This window comes from Pelophylax lessonae (genome assembly GCF_965119305.1).
Source record: "Pelophylax lessonae genome assembly, chromosome: 8".
Lineage (NCBI taxonomy): Eukaryota > Metazoa > Chordata > Amphibia > Anura > Ranidae > Pelophylax > Pelophylax lessonae.
The window spans coordinates 7,823,813-7,845,641 of record NC_138775.1 but is presented as its reverse complement, the minus strand read 5'-3'; the positions used below and the strand labels follow the sequence as shown (position 1 = coordinate 7,845,641).

Below are 21,829 nucleotides of genomic sequence, written 5' to 3'. Positions count from 1 at the left end.
ATATTACCAAAGAGACTGCCATGTTTCAACAGAAGGAGTCATATTACTATAAAAGGAGCCATGTTAACAGAGAGACTGCCATGCTACTATGGAAGGTGCCATGTTCCTGTAAACTCAATTAAATCATGGGCCACATCAGCATTATTATTGCCCTCAAAAGGGCCGGTTGTGTCTGTAAGACTAGATGTCTAGAGTATCCCCTACCCTTACATAGGAAGTCAAGAGCCTCTCCACCATCAGAAGTTGAGTCCCCCACCCTCCTTTACATCACAGTGCACCCCCCTTTAACTTGTGTTGCTGCTGGGAAGAAGCTGAAGGCATTGCTGGAAAGCAAAAAGTACAGGGTCAGGAGGAGGACCAGAGAAGGGCTAGAGCTCTCCTGCAGCTGCAGGAGAGGTGCAAGGGTCACATGAAATGGCCTGGAGGGCCGGATTCGGCCCGCAGGCCTTGAGTTTGACACCTGTGCTGTAGAAGGGGTTATGTTACCTATAGAAGGTGCTATGTTCCTGTAGAAGGTGCCATGTTACTGTAGAAGGTGCCATGTTACTATAGAAGGTGCCATGTTACTGTAGAAGGTGTCATGTTCCTGTAGAAGGTGCCATGTTACTATAGAAGGTGCCATGTTACTGTAGAAGGTGCCATGTTACTATAGAAAGTGCCATGTTCCTGTAGAAGGTGCCATGTTACTGTAGAAGGGGCTATATTACCGTAGAAGGTGTCATGTTCCTGTAGAAGGTGCCATGTTACTGTAGAAGGTGCCATGTTACTATATAAGGTGCCATGTTGCTGTAGAAGGTGCCATGTTACTATAGAAGGTGCCATGTTACTATAGAAGGTGCCATGTTCCTGTAGAAGGTGCCATGTTCCTGTAGAAGGGGCTATATTACCGTAGAAGGTGTCATGTTCCTGTAGAAGGGGCTATATTACCGTAGAAGGTGTCATGTTCCTGTAGAAGGTGCCATGTTACTGTAGAAGGTGCCATGTTACTATATAAGGTGCCATGTTCCTGTAGAAGGTGCCATGTTACTATAGAAGGGACTATGTTACTGTAGAAGGTGCCATGTTACTATAGAAGGGACTATGTTACTGTAGAAGGTGCCATGTTACTGTAGAAGGGGCTATGTTACTATAGAAGGGACTATGTTACTGTAGAAGGTGCCATGTTACTGTAGAAGGCGCCATGTTCCTGTAGAAGGTGCCATGTTCCTGTAGAAGGTGCCATGTTCCTGTAGAAGGTGCCATGTTACTGTAGAAGGGTCTATGTTACTATAGAAGGTGCCATGTTACTGTAGAAGGTGTCATGTTCCTGTAGAAGGGGCTATGTTACTATAGAAGGTGCCATGTTACTGTAGAAGGTGTCATGTTCCTGTAGAAGGTGCCATGTTACTATAGAAGGTGCCATGTTACTGTAGAAGGTGTCATGTTCCTGTAGAAGGGGCTATGTTACTATAGAAGGTGCCATGTTACTGTAGAAGGTGTCATGTTCCTGTAGAAGGTGCCATGTTACTATAGAAGGTGTCATGTTCCTGTAGAAGGTGTCATGTTCCTGTAGAAGGTGTCATGTTCCTGTAGAAGGTGTCATGTTCCTGTAGAAGGTGCCATGTTCCTGTAGAAGGTGTCATGTTACTATAGAAGGTGCCATGTTCCTGTAGAAGGTGCTATGTTCCTGTAGAAGGTGCTATGTTCCTGTAGAAGGTGCCATGTTAGAGAGACTGCCATGGTACTATTAAATGTGTCATGTTCCCATGTTAGGCATTTACTCCGGCTGTTAATTGTGGAATGTAAAAAATGATGCCAAGGTGGTCTAAGCAGCAGAAGGTCGGTGGTGTTTGGTTAGCGACCTTCTATGATGAAAGAGACATTTGGAACATTTTGTCGAATCTTACACCAGAATGATTCATTCATGTTGCTGCTGGTCTACTGGAACCAGGAAATCACACTTCCTCTTCTATAACAAGATGTACAAACACAGCTCAGCAATCTACCTCTATACGCGGAACGTTTACTGTCCCCATAGCGGTGAACGATCTCACTCTAAGTCAACACTGCTAAGTAAATTTATTCTGCAAGTCTTGTTTACTCTTTCTAAATTGGAGATTGGCTTTTTTTTTTTTTTTTAACTGAGTTTGAAGGGGAAAAAAGCCCATACATGGCCTATAGACAAGATAAATGGTGACAGGGGAGGGAGCTCCAGCACACAGCCTGTAATTGACAGCCTCAGCTCTGTCAAGGTACCCAAACAGTTGGGTATTGTTTTTGTGCATTAAAATTAATGAAAGTGTATCTTTTCCCCAAAAAATTGTGCTGCACAAATATTGTGTAACAAAAAAAATTGCCACCAATTTATTCTCTAGAGTAGTGATGGAGAACCTTGGCACCCCAGATGTTTTGGAACTACATTTCCCATGATGCTCATGCACTCTGCAGTGTAGTTGAGCATAATGGGAAATGTAGTTCCAAAACATCTGGGGTGCCAAGGTTCGCCATCACTACTCTAGGGCCTATGCTTAAAAAAAATACAGGTGCATCTCAAAAAATTAGAATATCATCAAAAAGTTAATTTCTTTCAGTAATTTGATTCAGAAAGTGAAACTCATATATTTTATATAGTTTCCTTACACACAGAGTGATATATTTCAAGCATTTCTTTCTTTTAATTTTGATGATGATGGCTTACAGCTAGTGACACCCCAAAATTCAGTATATCAGAAAATTAGAATATTGGGAAAAAGTTGAATCAGCCAAATAACTCAAAATACCTGTAAAAGTTTCCTGACCCTTTTAACTGGTCTCTCAGTCTGGTTCAGTAGGTTACACAATCACGGGAAAGACTGCTGACTTGACTGTTGTCCAGAAGACAGTCAATGACCCTCTCCACAAGGAGGGTAAGTCTCAAAAAGTAATTGCTAAAGAAGCTGGCTGTGTTCACAGAGTGCCGTATCCAAGCATATTAATGGAACATTGAGTGGAAGGAAAAAGTGTGGTAGAAAAAGGTGAACAAGCAACAGGGATAACCGCAGCCTTGAGAGGATTATGAAGCAAAAGCCATTTAAGAATTTTGGGGAGATTCACAAGGAGTGGTCTACAGCTGGTGTCAGTGCTTCAAGAGCCACTACACACGAACGTATCTAAGACATGGGCTACAACTTTCACATTCCTTGTGTCAAGGTACTTCTGAACCAAAGACCACGTCAGAAGCGGCTTACCTGGGTTAAGGAGAAAAAGGACTGGACTTTTGCTCAGTGGTCCAACGTCCTTTTACGGATGAAAGTACATTTTGCATTTTATTTGGAAATCATGGTCCCAGAGTCTGGAGGAGGAGTGGAGAGGCACAGAATCCAAGTTGCATGAGATCCAGTGTGAAGTTTCCACAGTCAGTGATGATTTGGGGAGCCGTGTCATCTGCTGGTGTTGGTCCACTGTGTTTTATCAAGTCCAAAGTCAGCGCAGCCCTCTAGCAGGAAATTCTAGAGCACGTCATGCTTCCCTCTGCTGACCAGCTTTATGGAGATGCTGATTTCATTTTCCAGCAGGACTTGGCACCTGGCCACCAGGGGCGGCTCGTCCATTGGGGGCGCAGGGGAGCCGCCCCCTAATCTACATGCAGGGCACCGGATTTCAATAGGGGATTTTTTTTTTTAAGCATCTGATTAGAGCCAGAGGCTCTAATGGACTTCAAAAAAGGGTGGGCTCGGGCGCAGAGCACTGCGCCCTGAGCCCACCCAGTTGTGTGACAATAACGAATGAATATTCGCTATTGCCACACTGACTCTCCTCCCAGCCAATCGGGAAGAGGGTTGTGAGACCCCTTTCCCAATTGCCCAAAAGGAGAAGTGATCTTATTGGCCAGTGGCCAAGAAGAGGCAGAAGAGACACGGCTGGAGGAGGACAGCGCTCAGCCATCCGGCACTCCCTGGCTCGGACAGGAAGAAGGAGGAGGTAAGGAGGCAGAGGGGGGGGGGAATGTGTCGCCTGACTGACTGACCCGGGGGGGGGTGCACATTGGTTTGCTGCCCCCCCCCCCCCGACTTACCGAGCACCAGCCGCCACTGCTGGCCACACTGCCGAAACTACGGATACCTGGTCACATGATCACGGTATCACTGTGCTTGTTTGGCCAGCAAAGTTACCTGACCTAAACCCCATAGAGAATCTGTGGGGTACTGTCACGAGGAAGATGAGAGACACCAGACCCAACAATGCAGAGGAGCTGAGGGCCACTATCAAAGCAACCTGGGCTTCCATAACACCTCAGCAGTGCCACAGGCTGATCGCCTCCATGCCACGCCACATTGATGCAGTAATTCATGCAAAAGGAGCCCCGACCAACCAAGTATTGAGTGCATCCTATACTGTACATGGACAGACTTTTCACTAAGACAACATTTCTGTATTAAAAATCCTTTTTTTTTTTTTTATCGGTCTTATCTAATATTCTAATTTTCTGAGATCCTGAATTTTGGGGTGTCACCAGCTGTAAGCCATAATCATCAAAATTAAAAGAAAGAAATGTGTGAAATCTATCGCTCTGTGTGTAACACATCAATATAAAATATAGGAGTTTACCTTTTTGAATTGAATTACTGAAATAAGTTACCTTTTGAATGATAATCTAATTTTCTCAAGTCGTCTTCCAGGACAGCCCATGAGAGACCTATGGCGCTCCTCCTACCAGGACAGGAAACACATTAAATCCAATCAGATAAAAAGGCGGCCCCCTGGTCCTCCCCTTCAGTATAAGTGTTTCCTCCGGACAGCGGGGTAACATGTTCCTGGAACTATTCCTGGTCTCATGGACTGTCCTTGAAGACTGGGAAAAAGATGCATCTTCTCCTGCCCAAGTGTGGCACCCCTACTTACTGGCATAGGGGTGACCGCTTTGTCTCCTGTAACTCAGTGGTCTGGGGAAGACAGGACCGTGGACGTCGTCAAGGATTGCAGGGGGGAGTCCTCTTCCGTTCCTGGCGGGGTCCTTGGAGCAGCGGGGAGCTGTGTACCCCGTGACGCTGCCGATTCAGAGCAGGGAGAGGCCTGCAGATTTGAATCCGGTACCACGAACGGAGAGGGCGGAACTCCTGCGTTCCACCCTGGCCCTAGGAAGCACCTAGATGCACCTGTATATAATGTTTGGGGATTCCGGTCTTTTAGGGATTCTAGTGGTTTTCTAGCACAAAAAATACAGATTTTATACATGTAGGAGAGGAATGTCAGAATTGGTCTGAGGGTTAAAATAGCTTTGGCAGGTAAGCCAGTTGGTATGTGTGCATCTATTTCAACTGTGCCTTTAGAGCAGGGGTCTCCACAATATGGCCCTCCAGTCAGTGGGGTATAAATTGGGCACCCCCCCCCCCCCATTATGTAAATTTGCCCCACTCGTTTTTTTTAACTGATGTGTCTCCCTCCAAAATTGAAGGACTACAAGCATGAACCCCGGAGATCTCACGAGATGGGGGGTGAGAGGGGATGGGAGAGAGAGAGGGGGGGTGGGTGAGGGAGAGAGAGAGAGAGGGGGAAGGGTGAGGGAGGGAGAGAGAGAGGGGGGATGAGAGAGAGAGAGGGGGGTGGGCAAGGGAGGGAGGAAGGGAGAGAGAGAGAGGGGGTGGGTGAGGGGGGGTGGGGGGTCGAAAGAGAGGGGGTGAGAGAGAGAGGGGGGAATGAGAGAGAGAAAGAGAGGGGGAGATGAGAGAGAAGCGGATGAGAGAGAGAAGGGTATGAGAGAGAGGGGGGATGAGAGAGAGAGAGGGGGGGATGAGAGAGGGGGGGATGAGAGAGAGAGGGGGGATGATAGAGAAAGAGAGAGGGGGTGAGAGAGAGGGGGTGAGTGAGAGAGAGAGAGGGGGGGATGAGAGAGAGGCTGGTGAGAGAGGTGGTTCTAGCAACCAGTGGCCAATAGAGTCTCAGGTGGAGGGGGGTGGCTTTTTTGCTGCCCCCCTGCAAAGTGCCGCCCTAGGCCTGGGCCTTGTTGGCCTAGGCCAAAATACAGCACTGCTCCAGTTGTTCAGGAACTACAATTCCCATCATGCCTAGTCATGTCTGTCAGAGTTTTACAATGCCTCATGGGACATAGTTTGGAGATCCCTGCTTTAGATGAAGTCATGTTTATACCAGTATATCCTATTCATTTTTTAGGACATGAGGGAATAGATATAAAACAAACACAATGCTCCGGGTGTACAGGAGCACGGTATACGGGTACCAGTATGTGATTGTGACGTTCTGTACTCACTGTGCCTTATTATTATTGTACAAGATGTCACAATCCTCCCCCTACAAACCTGCTATTCAATCTCTTCAGGTTCCTTGCAGCAACAAGTGCTGGTGACAAGTTCTCAGGTCACATGACCCCGGGGACATTCCTAAGCCATACCTGGGGCCTCAGGTAACAGGTGAAGGGGGTGGGACGGTACCAGACCCTGAGCTGCTCCACCCACTACACCTGCCTTTAAATGCTATTTGGGTGTTTTACAGGGACCGAAGGCAGCATGAAGATTGTACTGTGCCAACTGGTGCCTCTTCTAGTGGGACTCGTCTTTATTCATGGGGACACTCAGGCAGGTAAGAGGTCCGCTTCAAAGGAGACGTTCAGGTTTGAAGGTCTGTCCTAAAAATTGGGAGGTCGACTTTACAACGCTAAAGCTACAGCAGTTGGTGAAATACTTTCTAAGGAACTTTGCTGAGGATGTTAAAGTTTTTATCATATTATATTTTGATACTTTGTAGCGTTTTTTTTGCCAATTATCATTTTTAGGACAGATGTAAAATCCTGAAGTTACACTGGTTAGTAAAATTCTTTGTAAGGGATTTTGCCTTTTCTGGGAATGTTATAGTTTTTATTATATTTTATTTTGATACTTTGTAGCTTGTTTGCCAATATTCATTCTTAGGACAGCTGTAAAATCCTGAAGTTACACCGGTTCATAAAATACTTTGTAGGGAATTTTGCCTTTGCTGAAGATATTATAATTTTTTTTACACCAGTTAGTAAAATACTTTGTAATGAATTTTGCCTTTGCTGGGGATGTTCTAGTTTTTATTATATATTTTATTTTGATACTTTGTAGCTTTTTTTGCCAATGATCATTTTTAGGACAGCTGTAAAATTCTGAAGTTACACCGGTTAGTAAAATACTTTGTAGGGCATTTTGCCTTTGCTCAGGATGTTCTAGTTTTTATTATATTTTATTTTGATACTTTGTAGCTTGTTTGCCAATATTCATTCTTAGGTCAGCTTTAAAATCCTGAAGTTACACCAGTTAGTAAAATAGTTTGTAGGGAAATTTTCCTTTGCTGAAGATATATATTTTTTTTTTTTTACACCAGTTAGTAAAATACTTTGTAAGGAATTTTGCTTTTGCTGAGGATGTTAAAGTTTTTATTATATTTTATTTTGATACTTTGTAGCTTTTTTTTTTTTTTTGCCAATTATCATTTTTAGGACAGCTGTAAAATTCTGAAGTTACACCGGTTCATAAAATACTTTGTAGGGAATTTTGCCTTTGCTGAAGATATTATAATTTTTTTTACACCAGTTAGTAAAATACTTTGTAAGGACTTTTGCCTTTGCTGAGGATGTTCTAGTTTTTATTATATATTTTATTTTGATACTTTGTAGCTTTTTTTGCCAATGATCATTTTTAGGACAGCTGTAAAATCCTGAAGTTACACTGGTTAGTAAAATACTTTGTAGGGAATTTTGCCTTTGCTGAGGATGTTGTAGTTTTTTTAAACTGGTTAGTAAAATACTTTGTAAGGAATTTTGCCTTTACTAAGGATGTTATTGTTTTTATTATATATATATATATGTACCCAGGAGCGACTGCCTGCCGCAGTAAATCTACGGTAGGCGGTCATTAAGTGGTTAACAAAAATCACATACAGATATGTGATCTTGCGCTTAACCACTTTCAGACCGGAGGATTTGGCCCCTAGCCTCCTGAGAGTGAGAAGGCTGCACAGGAGCGGCTGCCTGACGCAGTACATCTGCGGTAGGCGGTCGTTAAGTGGTTAACAATATCCCATACAGGTATGTGATCTTGCGCTTAAGGGCTGCCATGCCGCAGTAAATGTACTTAAGGGCGCTCCTTAAGTGGTTAAAAAAGGCACCACAAATGCGTCAAAATTGCCTGATAAGCGCCGCAAAAACGCTCAGCGTTTTATGAGCAGTTTAGAAGCGCCTCGTGTGAAGGGGTGTCCGGTGGAATAATGCATCTCGTCAGATAACGCCTCCGACAATCTGTGCATGCGCAGCACACCAAGGAAAGGGTCCTGTGTGACTTTGGTTCGAATGGAATGCAAATTCAGCCATACAATCTGTATGGCTGAATTCGCAATGCACAGACATGGCATGTGATTTGCAGAGCAGTGCGGTGCGATTCACATGCGATGTCTGACATCGCATACATGTGAACCGGCACTTAGAGCCCTTGTTTTGTCGAATAGTAAATCCCGTCGGATAATGCCTCTGGTGAGATCTGCGCAGTACGTGATATCAGCTGGAGTGGCATCAACACTGCGCATGCGCGGATCGTCTGAGGCATTATCCGACAATCTGCAAAGTGCGGAGGGAGAATGTAATTGTCAGATTTAGCCTTCTCTCTCTCTGCGCATGCGCGACACTTGAGTGACATCATAGGTGGAGTCACAGATGGATTACTGTTGCTGTTGGGCGGATTTGGGTGTGTTGCTGGACAGATTCTGACGCGTTTCGAGGGAGGACCCTCTTCCTCATAGCCTGTTTTGTAGCATGTTTTGGCTCTAAGGAAGAGGGTCCTCCCTCAAAACGCGTCAGTCAGCAATATGCGGATACCATCACGTTATCCAGCACCGTAGAAAGTTCCTGGTTGTCTTGGAGGCCATTGGGTACAATATACATTTTTATATGTGTACAACTTTTATATGTTTGTGAGTATAATGTACAGTATCTCACAAAAGTAAGTACACCCTCACGTTTTTGTAAATATTTTATTCTACCTTTTCATGTGACAACACTGAAGAAATTAGACTTTGCTACAATGTAAAGTAGTGAGTGTACAGCTTGTATAACAGTGTAAATTTACTGTCCCCTCAAAATAACTCAACACACAGCCATTAATGTCTAAACCGCTGGAAACAAAAGTGAGTACACCCCTAGGTGACAATGTCCAAATTGGGAGTAGTTAGCCATTTTCGCTCCCCGGTGTCATGTGACTCGTTAGTGTTACAAGGTCCCAGGTGTGAATGGGAAGCAGGTGTGTTAAATTTGGTGTTATCGCTCTCACTCTCTCATACTGGTCACTGGAAGATCAACATGGCACCTCATGGCAAAGAACTCTCTGAGGATCTGAAAAAAAGAATTGTTGCTCTACCTAAAGATGGCCTAGGCTATAAGAAGATTGCCAAGAACCTGAAACTGAGCTGCAGCACGGTGGCCAAGACCATACAGTGGTATAACAGGACAGGTTCCACTCAGAACAGGCCTCGCCATGGTCCACCAAAGAAGTTGAGTGCACATGCTCAGCGTCCAATCCAGAGGTTGTCTTTGGGAAATAGACGTATGAGTGCTGCCAGCATTGCTGTAGAGGTTGAAGGGGTGGGGGAGGGGTCAGCCTGTCAGTGCTCAGACCATACGCCGCACACTGCATCAAATTGGTCTGCATGGCTGTCATCCCAGAAGGAAGCCTCTTCTAAAGATGATGGACAAGAAAGCCCACAAACAGTTTGCTGAAGACAAGCAGACTAAGGACATGGATTACTGGAACCATCTCCTGTGGTCTGATGAGATTTTTTTTTTTTTATGAAGCACGTGATTAGAGCCAGAGGCTCTAATAGGCTTTAGAAAAGGGTCCGCCCCGAGCCCCCCCAGTTGTATGACAATAGCGAATTAATATTCTCTATTATCATACTGACTCTCCTCCCAGCCAATCAGAAAGCGGGTCGTGAGACCCCTTTCCTGATTGGCTAAAAAGAGATGTGAGTTTACTGGCCACTGGCCAGGAGAGGGAGGGGACATACGGCCGAGGAGACACAGGGCGGTGCTTGGGGAAGGAGCAGGTAAGGATGCTGGCTGTCCGGCTGGGCAGCCAGCCAGCCATCCGTCTCGGGAGGGGGGAGGAATGAGGGAGGGGGTGTAGAGCAGATTGCAGGCCAGCCACCCAGCCATCCGTCCTGGGGGGGATGTTTTGGGTTTGCCGCCGCCGCCCCCCCCCCCCCCCAAATTTTTTATTCACCAGCCGCCACTGGATGAGACCAACATAAACTTATTTGGTTCAGATGGTGTCAAGCGTGTGTGGTGGCAACCAGGTGAGGAGTACAAAGACAAGTGTGTCTTCCCTACAGTCAAGCATGGTGGTAGGAGAGTCATGGTCTGGGGCTGCATGAGTGCTGCCGGCACTGGGGAGTTACAGTCAGTGGTGTATTTTGGTTTTGTGCTGCCCTAGGCAAGACTAAAATTGGGCACCCCCCCCCCCATTATGTAAATTTGCCCCACACGTTTTTTTTTTAACGGATGTGTCTCCCTCCAAAATTGAAGGACTACAAGCATGAACCCCGAAGATCTCACGAGATGGGGGTGAGAGGGGGTGGGAGAGAGAGAGGGGGGTGGGTGAGGGAGAGAGAGAGAGGGGGGAGGGTGAGAGATAGAGAGAGAGAGAGGGGTGGGCAAGGGAGGGAGGAAGGGGGTGGGTGAGGGAGGGGGGGTGAGAGAGAGAGGGGGGATGAGAAAGAGAGAAAGAGAGGGGGAGATGAGAGAGAGAGGGGGATGAGAGAGAGAGAAGGGGATGAGAGAGTGTGGGGATAAGAGAGAGGGGGGATGAGAGAGAGAGAGAGAGAGATGGGGGGGATGAGAGAGAGAGAGAGGGGGGATGAGAGAGGGAGGGTGAGGGAGGGGGGATGAGAGAGAGAGAGAGAGAGTGGGGTGGTGGGCAAGGGAGGGAGGAAGGGAGAGAGGGAGGGGGTGGGTGAGGGAGGGAGAGGGGGGGGGTCGAAAGAGAGGGGGTGAGAGAGGGGGGGATGAGAGAGAGAGAGAAAGAGAGGGGGAGATGAGAGAGAGAAGGGGATAAGAGAGTGTGGGGATAAGAGAGAGGGGGGATGAGAGAGAGAGAGATTATGGGATGAGAGAGAGGGGGGATGAGAGAGAGAGAGAGAGGGGGATGATAGAGAAAGAGAGAGGGGGTGAGTGAGAGAGAGAGAGGGGGATGAGAGAGAGGCTGGTGAGAGAGGCAATTCTAGCAACCAGTGGCCAATAGAGTCTCAGGTGAAGGGGGGGGGGTGGCTTTTTTGCTGCCCCCTGCAAAGTGCCGCCCTAGGCCTGGGCCTTGTTGGCCTAGGCCAAAATACAGCACTGGTTACAGTTCATTGAGGGAACCATGAATGCCAACATGTACTGTGACATACTGAAGCAGAGCATGATCCCCTCCCTTCAGAGACTGGGCTGCAGGGCAGTATTCCAACATAACGACCCCAAACACCTCCAAGACAACCACTGCCTTGCTAAAGAAGCTGAGATTAAAGGTGATGGACTGGCCAAGCATGTCTCCAGACCTAAACCCTATTGGGCATCTGTGGGGCATCCTCAAACAGAAAGTGGAGGAGCGCAAGGTCTCTAACATCCACCAGCTCTGTGATATCATGGAGGAGGGGAAGAGGACTCCAGTGACAACCTGTGAAGCTCTGGTGAACTCCATGCCCAAGAGGGTTAAGGCAGTGCTGGAAAATAATGGTGGCCACACAAAATATTGAAACTTTGGGCCCAATTTGGACATTTTCACTTAGGGGTGTACTCACTTTTGTTGCCAGTGGTTTAGACATTAATGGCTGTGTGTTGAGTTATTTTGAGGGGACAGCAAATTTACACTGTTATACAAGCTGTACACTCACTACTTTACATTGTAGCAAAGTCTCATTTCTTCAGTGTTGTCACATGAAAATATATATTAAAATATTTACAAAAATGTGAGGGGTGTACTTACTTCTGTGAGATACTGTATGTTGCTTTTTTGCATTTTATTAAACCTTTTTAGCGGTAATGGACGAGGTCGGTGCGCCCTTTTCTTGTTGTTGTTGCACTCCAGATACTCACCAGGAGGTACTCACTAAACAATCGTACTATAAATCAGCGATCGGTTATAATCCCACGATAATATTTATAAATGTTATGCAAACATTCCGTGTAACAACATCAGCGATTCTTTTTCATTGTATTCCATGTCTGCTCTGCATGATCTTTCCTCTTCTCTTTTTTCCTCGTGCATTTACATAATATTTGGGTTTATTATTATTTAATACTGGGACTTCGTCAAGAAGAATACGATAGAAATTGTTTGAGCGCTCTCCAATAAAAATGCATCGCACCCTATTATTACATTTTATAAGGCTGAAAAGTGAATGAATGGTGCCAGCATCTTCACCGATCAGCCATAACATTATGACCACTGACAGGTAAAGTGAATAACATATCATCTGAAAGTGGGTGGGGCAAGTGAACATGTTGTCCCTGAAGTTCATGTATTAAAAGCAGAAAAAATGGGAAAGTATTAGGCCAACCATAGTGTTAGAGAAGTCAGGTCCATAGGGTGGATGGAGTTCCACGGCACGCGCATACGCACCAGCGCAGACCAGCAGCTGGCCAGGCAGATGTTCATGCTCGTGGGTTAAGGAGCGCGCACAGTCTTGCATGCACAGACCAGCAACTGGCCAGGCAGATGTTTATGATCATGGGTTAGGGAGCGCGCACAGGCGCGCATGCACAGACCAGCAGCTGGCCAGGCAGATGTTCATACTCGTGGGTTAGGGAGCGTGCACAGACCAGCAGCTGGCCAGGCAGATGTTCATGCTCATGGGTTAGGGATCGTGCACAGGTGCGCATGCGCAGATCAACAGCTGGCCAGGCAGATGTTCATGCTCGTGGGTTAGGGAGCATGCAGAGAGGCATGCATGCGCAGACCAGCAACTGGCCAGGCAGATGTTCATGCTCGTGGGTTAGGGAGCATGCACAGACCAGCAGCTGGCCAGGCAGATGTTCATACTCGTGGGTTAAGGAGCGTGCACAGGCAAGTATGCACAGACCAGCAGCTGGCCAGGCAGATGTTCATACTCGTGGGTTAGGGAGCGTGCACAGGCGTGCATGCGCAGACCAGCAGCCGACGAAGCAGATGTTTATGCTCGTGGGTTAGGGAGCGAGCACAGACCAGCAGCTGGCCAGGCAGATGTTCATGCTTGTGGGTTAGGGAGCGCGCACAGGCGCACATGCACAGACCAGCAGCTGGCCAGGCAGATGTTCATACTCGTGGGTTAGGGAGCGTGCACAGACCAGCAGCTGGCCAGGCAGATGTTCATACTCGTGGGTTAGGGAGCGTGCACAGACCAGCAGCTGGCCAGGCAGATGTTCATACTCGTGGGTTAGGGAGCGTGCACAGACCAGCAGCTGGCCAGGCAGATGTTCATACTCGTGGGTTAGGGAGCGTGCACAGGCACGTATGCACAGATCAGCAACTGGCCAGGCAGATGTTCATGCTCGTGGGTTAGGGATGCGCACAGACCCGAACGCATGCACACTCGCGCATCGATGCGCACACCCGTCACTAATGCTGGCACCAGGCGCGCTATTTAAACAGACCTTCTGTATGGACTCATTGCTGTTTGGTCTGCAGCTTCTGTGGGTTGTTCCTGATTCTGTGTGACCTCTGATCTTGATCCGGCTTATCCCTAACCTGTGATTGTCTGCTTCATACCCTGACCCCTACTTGTTTACTGGATTTCGCTTCTGCCTCCTGATTCTGCTTAACTGTTCTCCTGGTATTGACTTGGCTTGTGACCCGACCATCCTGCTGTCTGCCGTCTATGTCTAATCTGCCCGAACATTGCCAACCCGGCTTGTTCAAGGAAGGAAAACTGGCCAACCGGGGACAGGGTCATGGGCAGCCAAGGCTCAATGATGGACACGGAGAGTGAAGTCTGGTCAGTTTTGTCTGATCCAATAGAAGAGCTACTGGCACTCAAATTGCTGAAAAAGTGAATGCTGGTTCTGATAGAAAGGTGTCAGAACACACAGAGAATCTCAGTTGGTTGTGTATGGGCTGCATAGCTGTAGACCGGTCAGGGTGCCCATGCTGACCCATGTCCACAGCTAAATCTGCTCTCCCAGGTGCCTGCATTCACTATATCTGGTCTCCCCAGGACTCTGCATTCACTATATTTGCTCTCCCCAGGACCCTGCATTCACTATATCTGATCTCCCCAGGACTCTGCATTCACTATCTCTGGTCTCCCCACGAGCCTGCATTCACTATATCTGCTCTCCCAAGGAGCCTGCATTTACTTCATTTGGTCTCCCCAAATGTCTGCATTCACTATATCTGGTCTCCCCAAGACTCAGCATTCACTATATCTGGTCTCCCCAGGACTCTGCATTCATTATATCTGATCCCCCCAGGACTCTGCATTCATTATATCTGATCCCCCCAGGACTCTGCATTCACTATCTCTGGTCTCCCCACGAGCCTGCATTCACTATATCTGCTCTCCCAAGGAGCATGCATTTACTTCATTTGGTCTCCCCAAGACTCTGCATTCATTATATCTGGTCACCCCAGGACTCTGCATTCACTATATCTGATCTCCCCACGAGCCTGCATTCACTATATCTGATCTCCCACAGTAGACAGAACATAGAAATGCAATGGAAATATTGTTCTTTGTGTTGATTAGTCTTTGATTTATGGCATGTTTTCCTATTGTTTAAAATCAATTTTATTGCAAATACTAATATATGTTTAATTCTATCAACTATTTATGCTTTGATTCTTGAGAGTAGGTGTGTAAATTGGGGCAGGCTGGTAGGGCCCCAGTGCATTACTTTGCCCAGGGGCCCATGATGCTATTCAACCGGCCCTGGGTGGGGTAGGGGGCAGCAAGGGCCTCTTGCTGACATCCTGCCCCCCAAAATAGATGTGGGGGTTCTTGTAGGAAGGCCTTACAGGTATCTGGGAGCCCCTCTTTGGAAAAAGGTGCTCCCAGATCCCCCCTCCAAGGGAATGAATATGGGGTGGTATAGTACCCCAAGTTACTCATCCCCCCAAAAATCTAAAAACCAAAAAAAAAAAAAAAAAAACCTACACCATTCTTTATTGTTTCTTTATGTTATTTGATCCTCAACCACGTCCTCCAGTGATTGAGATCCATCGTAATTCATAATTATCCTCTACCCGATGATGTTTCCTCAGCTCCACGATGACCTGCCACCTGATGATGCTTCCCAGCCTCACTGCCACTAAATGACAGGTACCTGGCTGCTGTTTGTAAATACCAGCACTGGAGACCCTGGATGACATCATTGACCAAATACGGTCATGGCTATATTTGGCCAATGACGTCACCCATGATCCCCACCTCTGTGTTCATATTCCAGCACTGCCTTGGGTCTGTCATTTGGCGAAGGTAGTGCGGCAGGGCAGGATCAGGTCACCGGGGTGGCAGGTTGTCTTCTGATGATGGATCCACATTGGTGGACAATGTGATTTGATGGCTTTTCTGGAAATGTAAACAAAGCAGACAAGGATTCTGGATGATGCCATTGGCCAAATATGGTCATAACTATGGTCAATGAGCACGCCGGTGACCCCTGGCAGGGCAGGATCAGGTCACCGTGGTGGCAGGTTGTCTTCTGATGATGGATCTACATTGGTGGACAATGTGATTTGATGGCTTTGCTGGAAATGTAAACAAAGCAGCCAGATTCTGGATGATGCCATTGGCCAAATATGGTCATAACTATATTTGGTCAATGAGCACGCCGGTGACCCCTGGCAGGGCAGGATCAGGTCACCGTGGGTTAGGGATCAGGTCACCGTGGTGGTAGGTTGTCTTCTGATGATGGATAAACATTGGTGGACAATGTGATTTGATGGCTTTGCTGGAAATGTAAACAAAGCAGACAGGGATTCTGGATGATGCCATTGGCCAAATATGGTCATAACTATAGTCAATGAGCACACCGGTGACCCCTGGCGGAGCAGGATCAGGTCACCGTGGTGGCAGGTTGTCTTCTGATGATGGATCTACATTGGTGGACAATGTGATTTGATGGCTTTGCTGGAAATGTAAACAAAGCAGCCAGATTCTGGATGATGCCATTGGCCAAATATGGTCATAACTATATTTGGTCAATGAGCACGCCGGTGACCCCTGGCAGGGCAGGATCAGGTCACCGTAGGTTAGGGATCAGGTCACCGGGGTGGCAGGTTGTCTTCTGATGATGGATCCACATTGGTGGACAATGTGATTTGATGGCTTTTCTGGAAATGTAAACAAAGCAGACAAGGATTCTGGATGATGCCATTGGCCAAATATGGTCATAACTATGGTCAATGAGCACGCCGGTGACCCCTGGCAGGGCAGGATCAGGTCACCGTGGTGGCAGGTTGTCTTCTGATGATGGATCTACATTGGTGGACAATGTGATTTGATGGCTTTGCTGGAAATGTAAACAAAGCAGCCAGATTCTGGATGATGCCATTGGCCAAATATGGTCATAACTATGGTCAAAGAGCTCGCCGGTGACCCCTGGCTGCTTTGTTTACCTTCTAGCAGCTGAAGATTCGAATGGGCAAACTTGTTAAATATGGGCAGTTTATTCAACAGTTTGGCAAACAGCCAACAGGTTGTGTCACGTTCGAAGTCACGTTCGATCCGAGCCGACACTCATCCCTATTTAAATATTTTGACTTTGTTGGGTAAGAGTCGATCCGGTTTTAGCCGCTGTTTTCCAACCTTCTGTCAGATCTAAAGCAAATAACTGTTTCATAACGACTCAATCGAGATTACAAAGATAAAAACAATGTATTGTGAAAGAGATTCCTTTTTCTTCTCCAGCATTGGACCTTCTAATCACAAAACTATAAATAATACCTCTTGGCAGGATTTGGGTTATCATGCGTATGTTTTAGGTTTTGTGAACAAAGAAAAACCTCTCTAGGAACCCAAAATGTGTAACAACTGATAGGAGCTAGCACAATTTCCTCAATACATGGTATGCATAAAATGGAAAACAACAGTGCAGAGCTATAAAAATCACATTAATGCTTCTTTCAAGTGATAAACAATATATAATGCAGAAAAACGTGACCATAAATTAAAAAGTAATTATACACATGTAAGTGCATAGAGATGATAAACCAAAAAGTCCCAATGAAGAGCCAGAATATAGGTTGGGCAATCGTCTCTAATGTGACAGGAGAAACATACAGTATCTCAAAAAGTAAGTACACCCCTCATATTTTTGTAAATATTTTATTCTATCTTTTCATGTGACAACACTGAAGAAATGACACTTTGCTACAATGTAAAGTAGTGAGTGTACAGCTTGTATAACAGTGTAAATTTACTGTCCCCTCAAAATAACTCAACACACAGCCATTAATGTCTAAACTGCTGGCAACAAAAGTGAGTACACCCCTAAGTTAAAATGTCTAAATTGAGAACAAAGTGTCAATATTTTGTGTGGCCACCATTATTTTCCAGCACAGCCTTAACCCTCCTCGGCATGGAGTTCACCAGAGCTTCACAGGTTGCCACTGGAGTCCTCTTCCCCTCCTCCATGATGACATCAGAGAGATGGTGGATGTTAGAGACCTTGCGCTCCTCCACCTTCCATTTGAGGATGCCCCACAGATGCTCAATAGGGTTTAGGTCTGGAGACATGCTTGGCCAGTCCATGACCTTTACCCTCAGCTTCTTTAGCAAGGCAGTGGTCATCTTGGAGGTGTTTGGGGTCGTTATCATGTTGGAATATTGCCCTGCGGCCCAGTCTCTGAAGGGAGGGGATCATGCTCTGCTTCAGTATGTCACAGTACATGTTGGCATTCATGGTTCCCTCAATGAACTGTAGCTCCCCAGTGCCAGCAGCACTCATGCAGCCCCAGACAATGACATTTCCACCACCATGGTTGACTGTAGGAAGACACACTTGTCTTTGTACTCCTCACCTGGTTGCCGCCACACACGCTTGAAACCATCTGAACCAAATACGTTTATCTTGGTCTCATCAGACCACAGGACAAGGTTCCAGTAATCTATGTCCTTAGTCTGCTTGTCTTAAGCAAACTGTTTGTGGTCTTTCTTGTGCATTATGTTTAGAAGAGGCTTCCTTCTGGGATGACAGCCATGCAGACCAATTTGATGCAGTGTGCGGCGTATGGTCTGAGCACTGACAGGCTGACCCCCCCACCCCTTCAACCTCTGCAGCAATGCTGGCAGAACTTATACATCTATTTCCCAAAGACAACCTCTGGATATGACGCTGAGCACAGCACTCAACTCCATTGGTCGACCATGGTCCTGTTAAACCGCTGTATGGTCTTGGCCACTGTGCTGCAGCTCAGTTTCAGGGTCTTGGCAATCTTCTTATACAGGCAAAAAATTTGGGGGAGCATACCCATGTATTTCCAAAGCTGCTGCAGCTATGAACCAAAAGACATGTATATTAAAAAAGAATAGCGCGCAAATGCAAAAGAAATTACTACCAAATCTGAAGAGAGTCCATAAATAAAAATGGGGGTTTGGTCCCACCATATGGCCATATCGTGCTCAAGCCCACTACTGCGTCAAAGTACCCCATTATCAGTGGGTCCTACACTATCCATGAAAAAGAGATGAATCCAGCCCTTCTAACCCTTGGAGACAACACTCCCTGCTGGGAAAAATGTGCAAATGCACTACAGGGGACTCCTCCTATATCCATTTAATGGTGGACACTGATTGAGTACAGGTGTATGTGGGGGGTGGGGAGGGCTGCTCAACCTCGATAGTCTGGTCAGACCGAATACATAATAAACAGGCAAAAAATTTGGGGGAGCATACCCATGTATTTCCAAAGCTGCTGCAGCTATGAACCAAAAGACATGTATATTAAAAAAGAATAGCACGCAAATGCAAAAGAAATTACTACCAAATCTGAAGAGAGTCCATAAATAAAAATGGGGGTTTGGTCCCACCATATGGCCATATCGTGCTCAAGCCCACTACTGCGTCAAAGTACCCCATTATCAGTGGGTCCTACACTATCCATGAAAAAGAGATGAATCCAGCCCTTCTAACCCTTGTAACCCTTCTAACCCTTCTAACCCTTGGAGACAACACTCCCTGCCTAGGCCATCTTTATGTAGAGCAACAATTCTTTTTTTCAGATCCTCAGAGAGTTCTTTGCCATGAGGTGCCATGTTGAACTTCCAGTGACCAGTATGACAGAGTGAGAGCGATAACACCAAATTTAACACACCTGCTCCCCATTCACACCTGAGACCTTGTAACACTAACGAGTAACATGACACCTGGGGAGGGAAAATGGCTAATTGGACCCAATCTGGACATTGTCACTTAGGGGTGTACTCACTTTTGTTGCCAGCGGTTTAGACATTAATGGCTCTTACATCCACCAGCTCCGTGATGTCTTCATGGAGGAGTGGAAGAGGACTCCAGTGGCAACCCGTGAAGCTCTGGTGAACTCCATGCCCAAGAGGGTTAAGGCAGTTCTGGAAAATAATGGGGGCCACACAAAATGTTGACACTATTTGGACATTGTCACTTAGGGGTGTACTCACTTTTGTTGCCAGCGGTTTAGACATTAATGGCTGTGTGTTGAGTTATTTTGAGGGGACAGTAAATTTACACTGTTATACAAGCTGTACACTCACTACTTTACATTGTAGCAAAGTGTCATTTCTTCAGTGTTGTCACATGAAAAGATAGAATAAAATATTTACAAAAATGTGAGGTGTACTTACTTTTGTGAGATACTGTATAGTTTCAATTATTTTCTTTTAATTTAAAAAAAAAAAAAAATATATATATATATATATATATATATATATATATTTTTTTTAACATACTGTTACCAGAGCAATACAGTATTACTATAGTAACACTGTACCACTCTGGGGAGTTAATCAGGCTTTTTACATACTATGTTTGCTTATAGCAGTGAAATTCCCTGCTATAAGCAAATATTTTTACTGAATGAAAGTGTGTAGACACTGTCTATTGCTGTGATTGGTCACAGCTAATCACATGATACAAATGGGCTGTGATTGGCCCTGTTTGCACCATGTGATCACTGTGACCAATCACAGCTAGCAACACAATTGTATACAATGAATGAAATGAAGCCATACATTGTTTACAACTGACGTGATCTTCTGCGATTGGTCACAGCAACCACATGACACTGGCAGTGGCTGGTATAGTTAATGGTCATCTGCTGTGTCCAGTGGACGCCGCGGGTGACAGATTGTGCTAGAGCTCAGCCTGGAGCAGCCCTGTTAGGCGCATTCTTGGGAAGACTTCATATGACGTTGTCCCAGAACAATAGGGTTCTTGCTCGCTCATCATATTTACAATGACGTGAGCGGAAAGCAGTTAAATATTCATTGCTCACTGGATGAGTTTTTCTTACGCTGGCATCCATCTATTGCCAACGGGGCCTAACACTTCAGCCTGGAGCGGCACCACCAAGCACTGATGGCCTTATTGCAAGTGTAGGGTTGGTGCTTGTTTACACTTGGCCCCTTGGTCGCAACGAGGACTCCACACTCTTATGAGCTGAGGATCCAACATATTTCCAGCTAAATGTATAACATCCAGTTCAGCATGTATTACAGGTTGGACTGGTGTCTTTATTCAACCTTACCACACCAACTATACTATGTAGCATATCTTGGATGCATCAACATGATATTTTGTCCCAGAGTAAACTTTGGTTATGATTATATGCCTGACCGTTTTCTAATGTCTGTAGCCAGCTTTAGGGTGAGAGGGGTTCCATATAGAAACATTGAGACCATAAATCCACTTTAAAGCACACCTGTCACATATGGGGACATTCACACAAATATGTGTGAAGAATTTATTAGCAGGCCCTTCAGGTAACATAGCAAGTAGTTGGTTACATTTATTTGGACCTGTTCTACAATGTTGGGGGGGCACAAGGGCAGTTAGTGACCCTTCCTCAATGCAGCCACTTTCTCTGAGGGTGGAGTCTTTAGATAGATAGCTGGTGTTCTGCCAATGACCCTCTGATGGGATATTGAGTTTAGCTGCAGGCACCCCCCAGGTAACCAACAGGCACTCGCAGGCACAGAGGTAGATAGGTGCCCATAGCAGGTCCTTCACGTAACATAGCTACTAGTTGGCTATATTCAACTGGACTTGTTATGATGGATGTAATGACGTCGTAGGTGACTCTTCCTTAATTGAACTACTTTCCCTGAGGGTGGAGTGTCTGAGATAGCAGGTGTTCCACCAAGGACCCCCTTGTGGGACTTTGGGTTTATCTGCAGTCTACCCCCAGCCAGGTCACCCAACAGGTACTCATGGATGCAGAGGTGGATAGGTGTCTGTAGCAGGTGCTTCATGTAAAGTAGCTAGTGGTTGGTTGCATGTAGCTGGACCTGTTCTGTAATGTTGGAAGTAATGGTGCCAGTGGTGGTGACCCTTCCTCAATGCAACTACTTTCCCTGAGGGTGGAGTCTTTGAGATAGCTGGTTTTCTGCCAAAGGGCCCGTCATGGGAGTTTGGGCTTAGCTGCAAGCTACCTTCAGGACACCTACCAGGTACTCATGGACGCAGAGGTGGATAGGTGTCTGAAGTAAATCCTTTATGTAACATAGATAGTATTTGCATACATTCAACTGGACTGGTTCTGTAATGTTGAAAGGCATGAGTGCGGGTGGTGGCCTTTCCTCAATGTAACTACTTTCCCCTGAGGGTGGAGTTTAAGAGAAGGCTGGTGTTTCGCCAAGGACCATCTTGTGGGTGTATGGGCTTAGCTACAGGCCACCCCCAAGTCACCCAACAGGTGCTC

The 21,829-nt window shown here is 46.2% G+C and overlaps 1 protein-coding gene across 1 annotated transcript in view; it reads left to right on the top strand.

Moving 5' to 3' along the window:
* The first annotated feature begins 6,406 nt into the window (after positions 1–6,406).
* Positions 6,407–21,829, top strand: part of LOC309561406 (waprin-Rha1-like) — a 50,183-nt gene continuing 34,760 nt past the window's right edge. Inside the window, exon 1 of the mRNA XM_082265289.1 lies at positions 6,407–6,555. Coding sequence (XP_082121415.1) covers positions 6,447–6,555 — 109 coding nt within the window. The 5' untranslated portion in view covers positions 6,407–6,446. The remainder of the gene's footprint in view (positions 6,556–21,829) is intronic.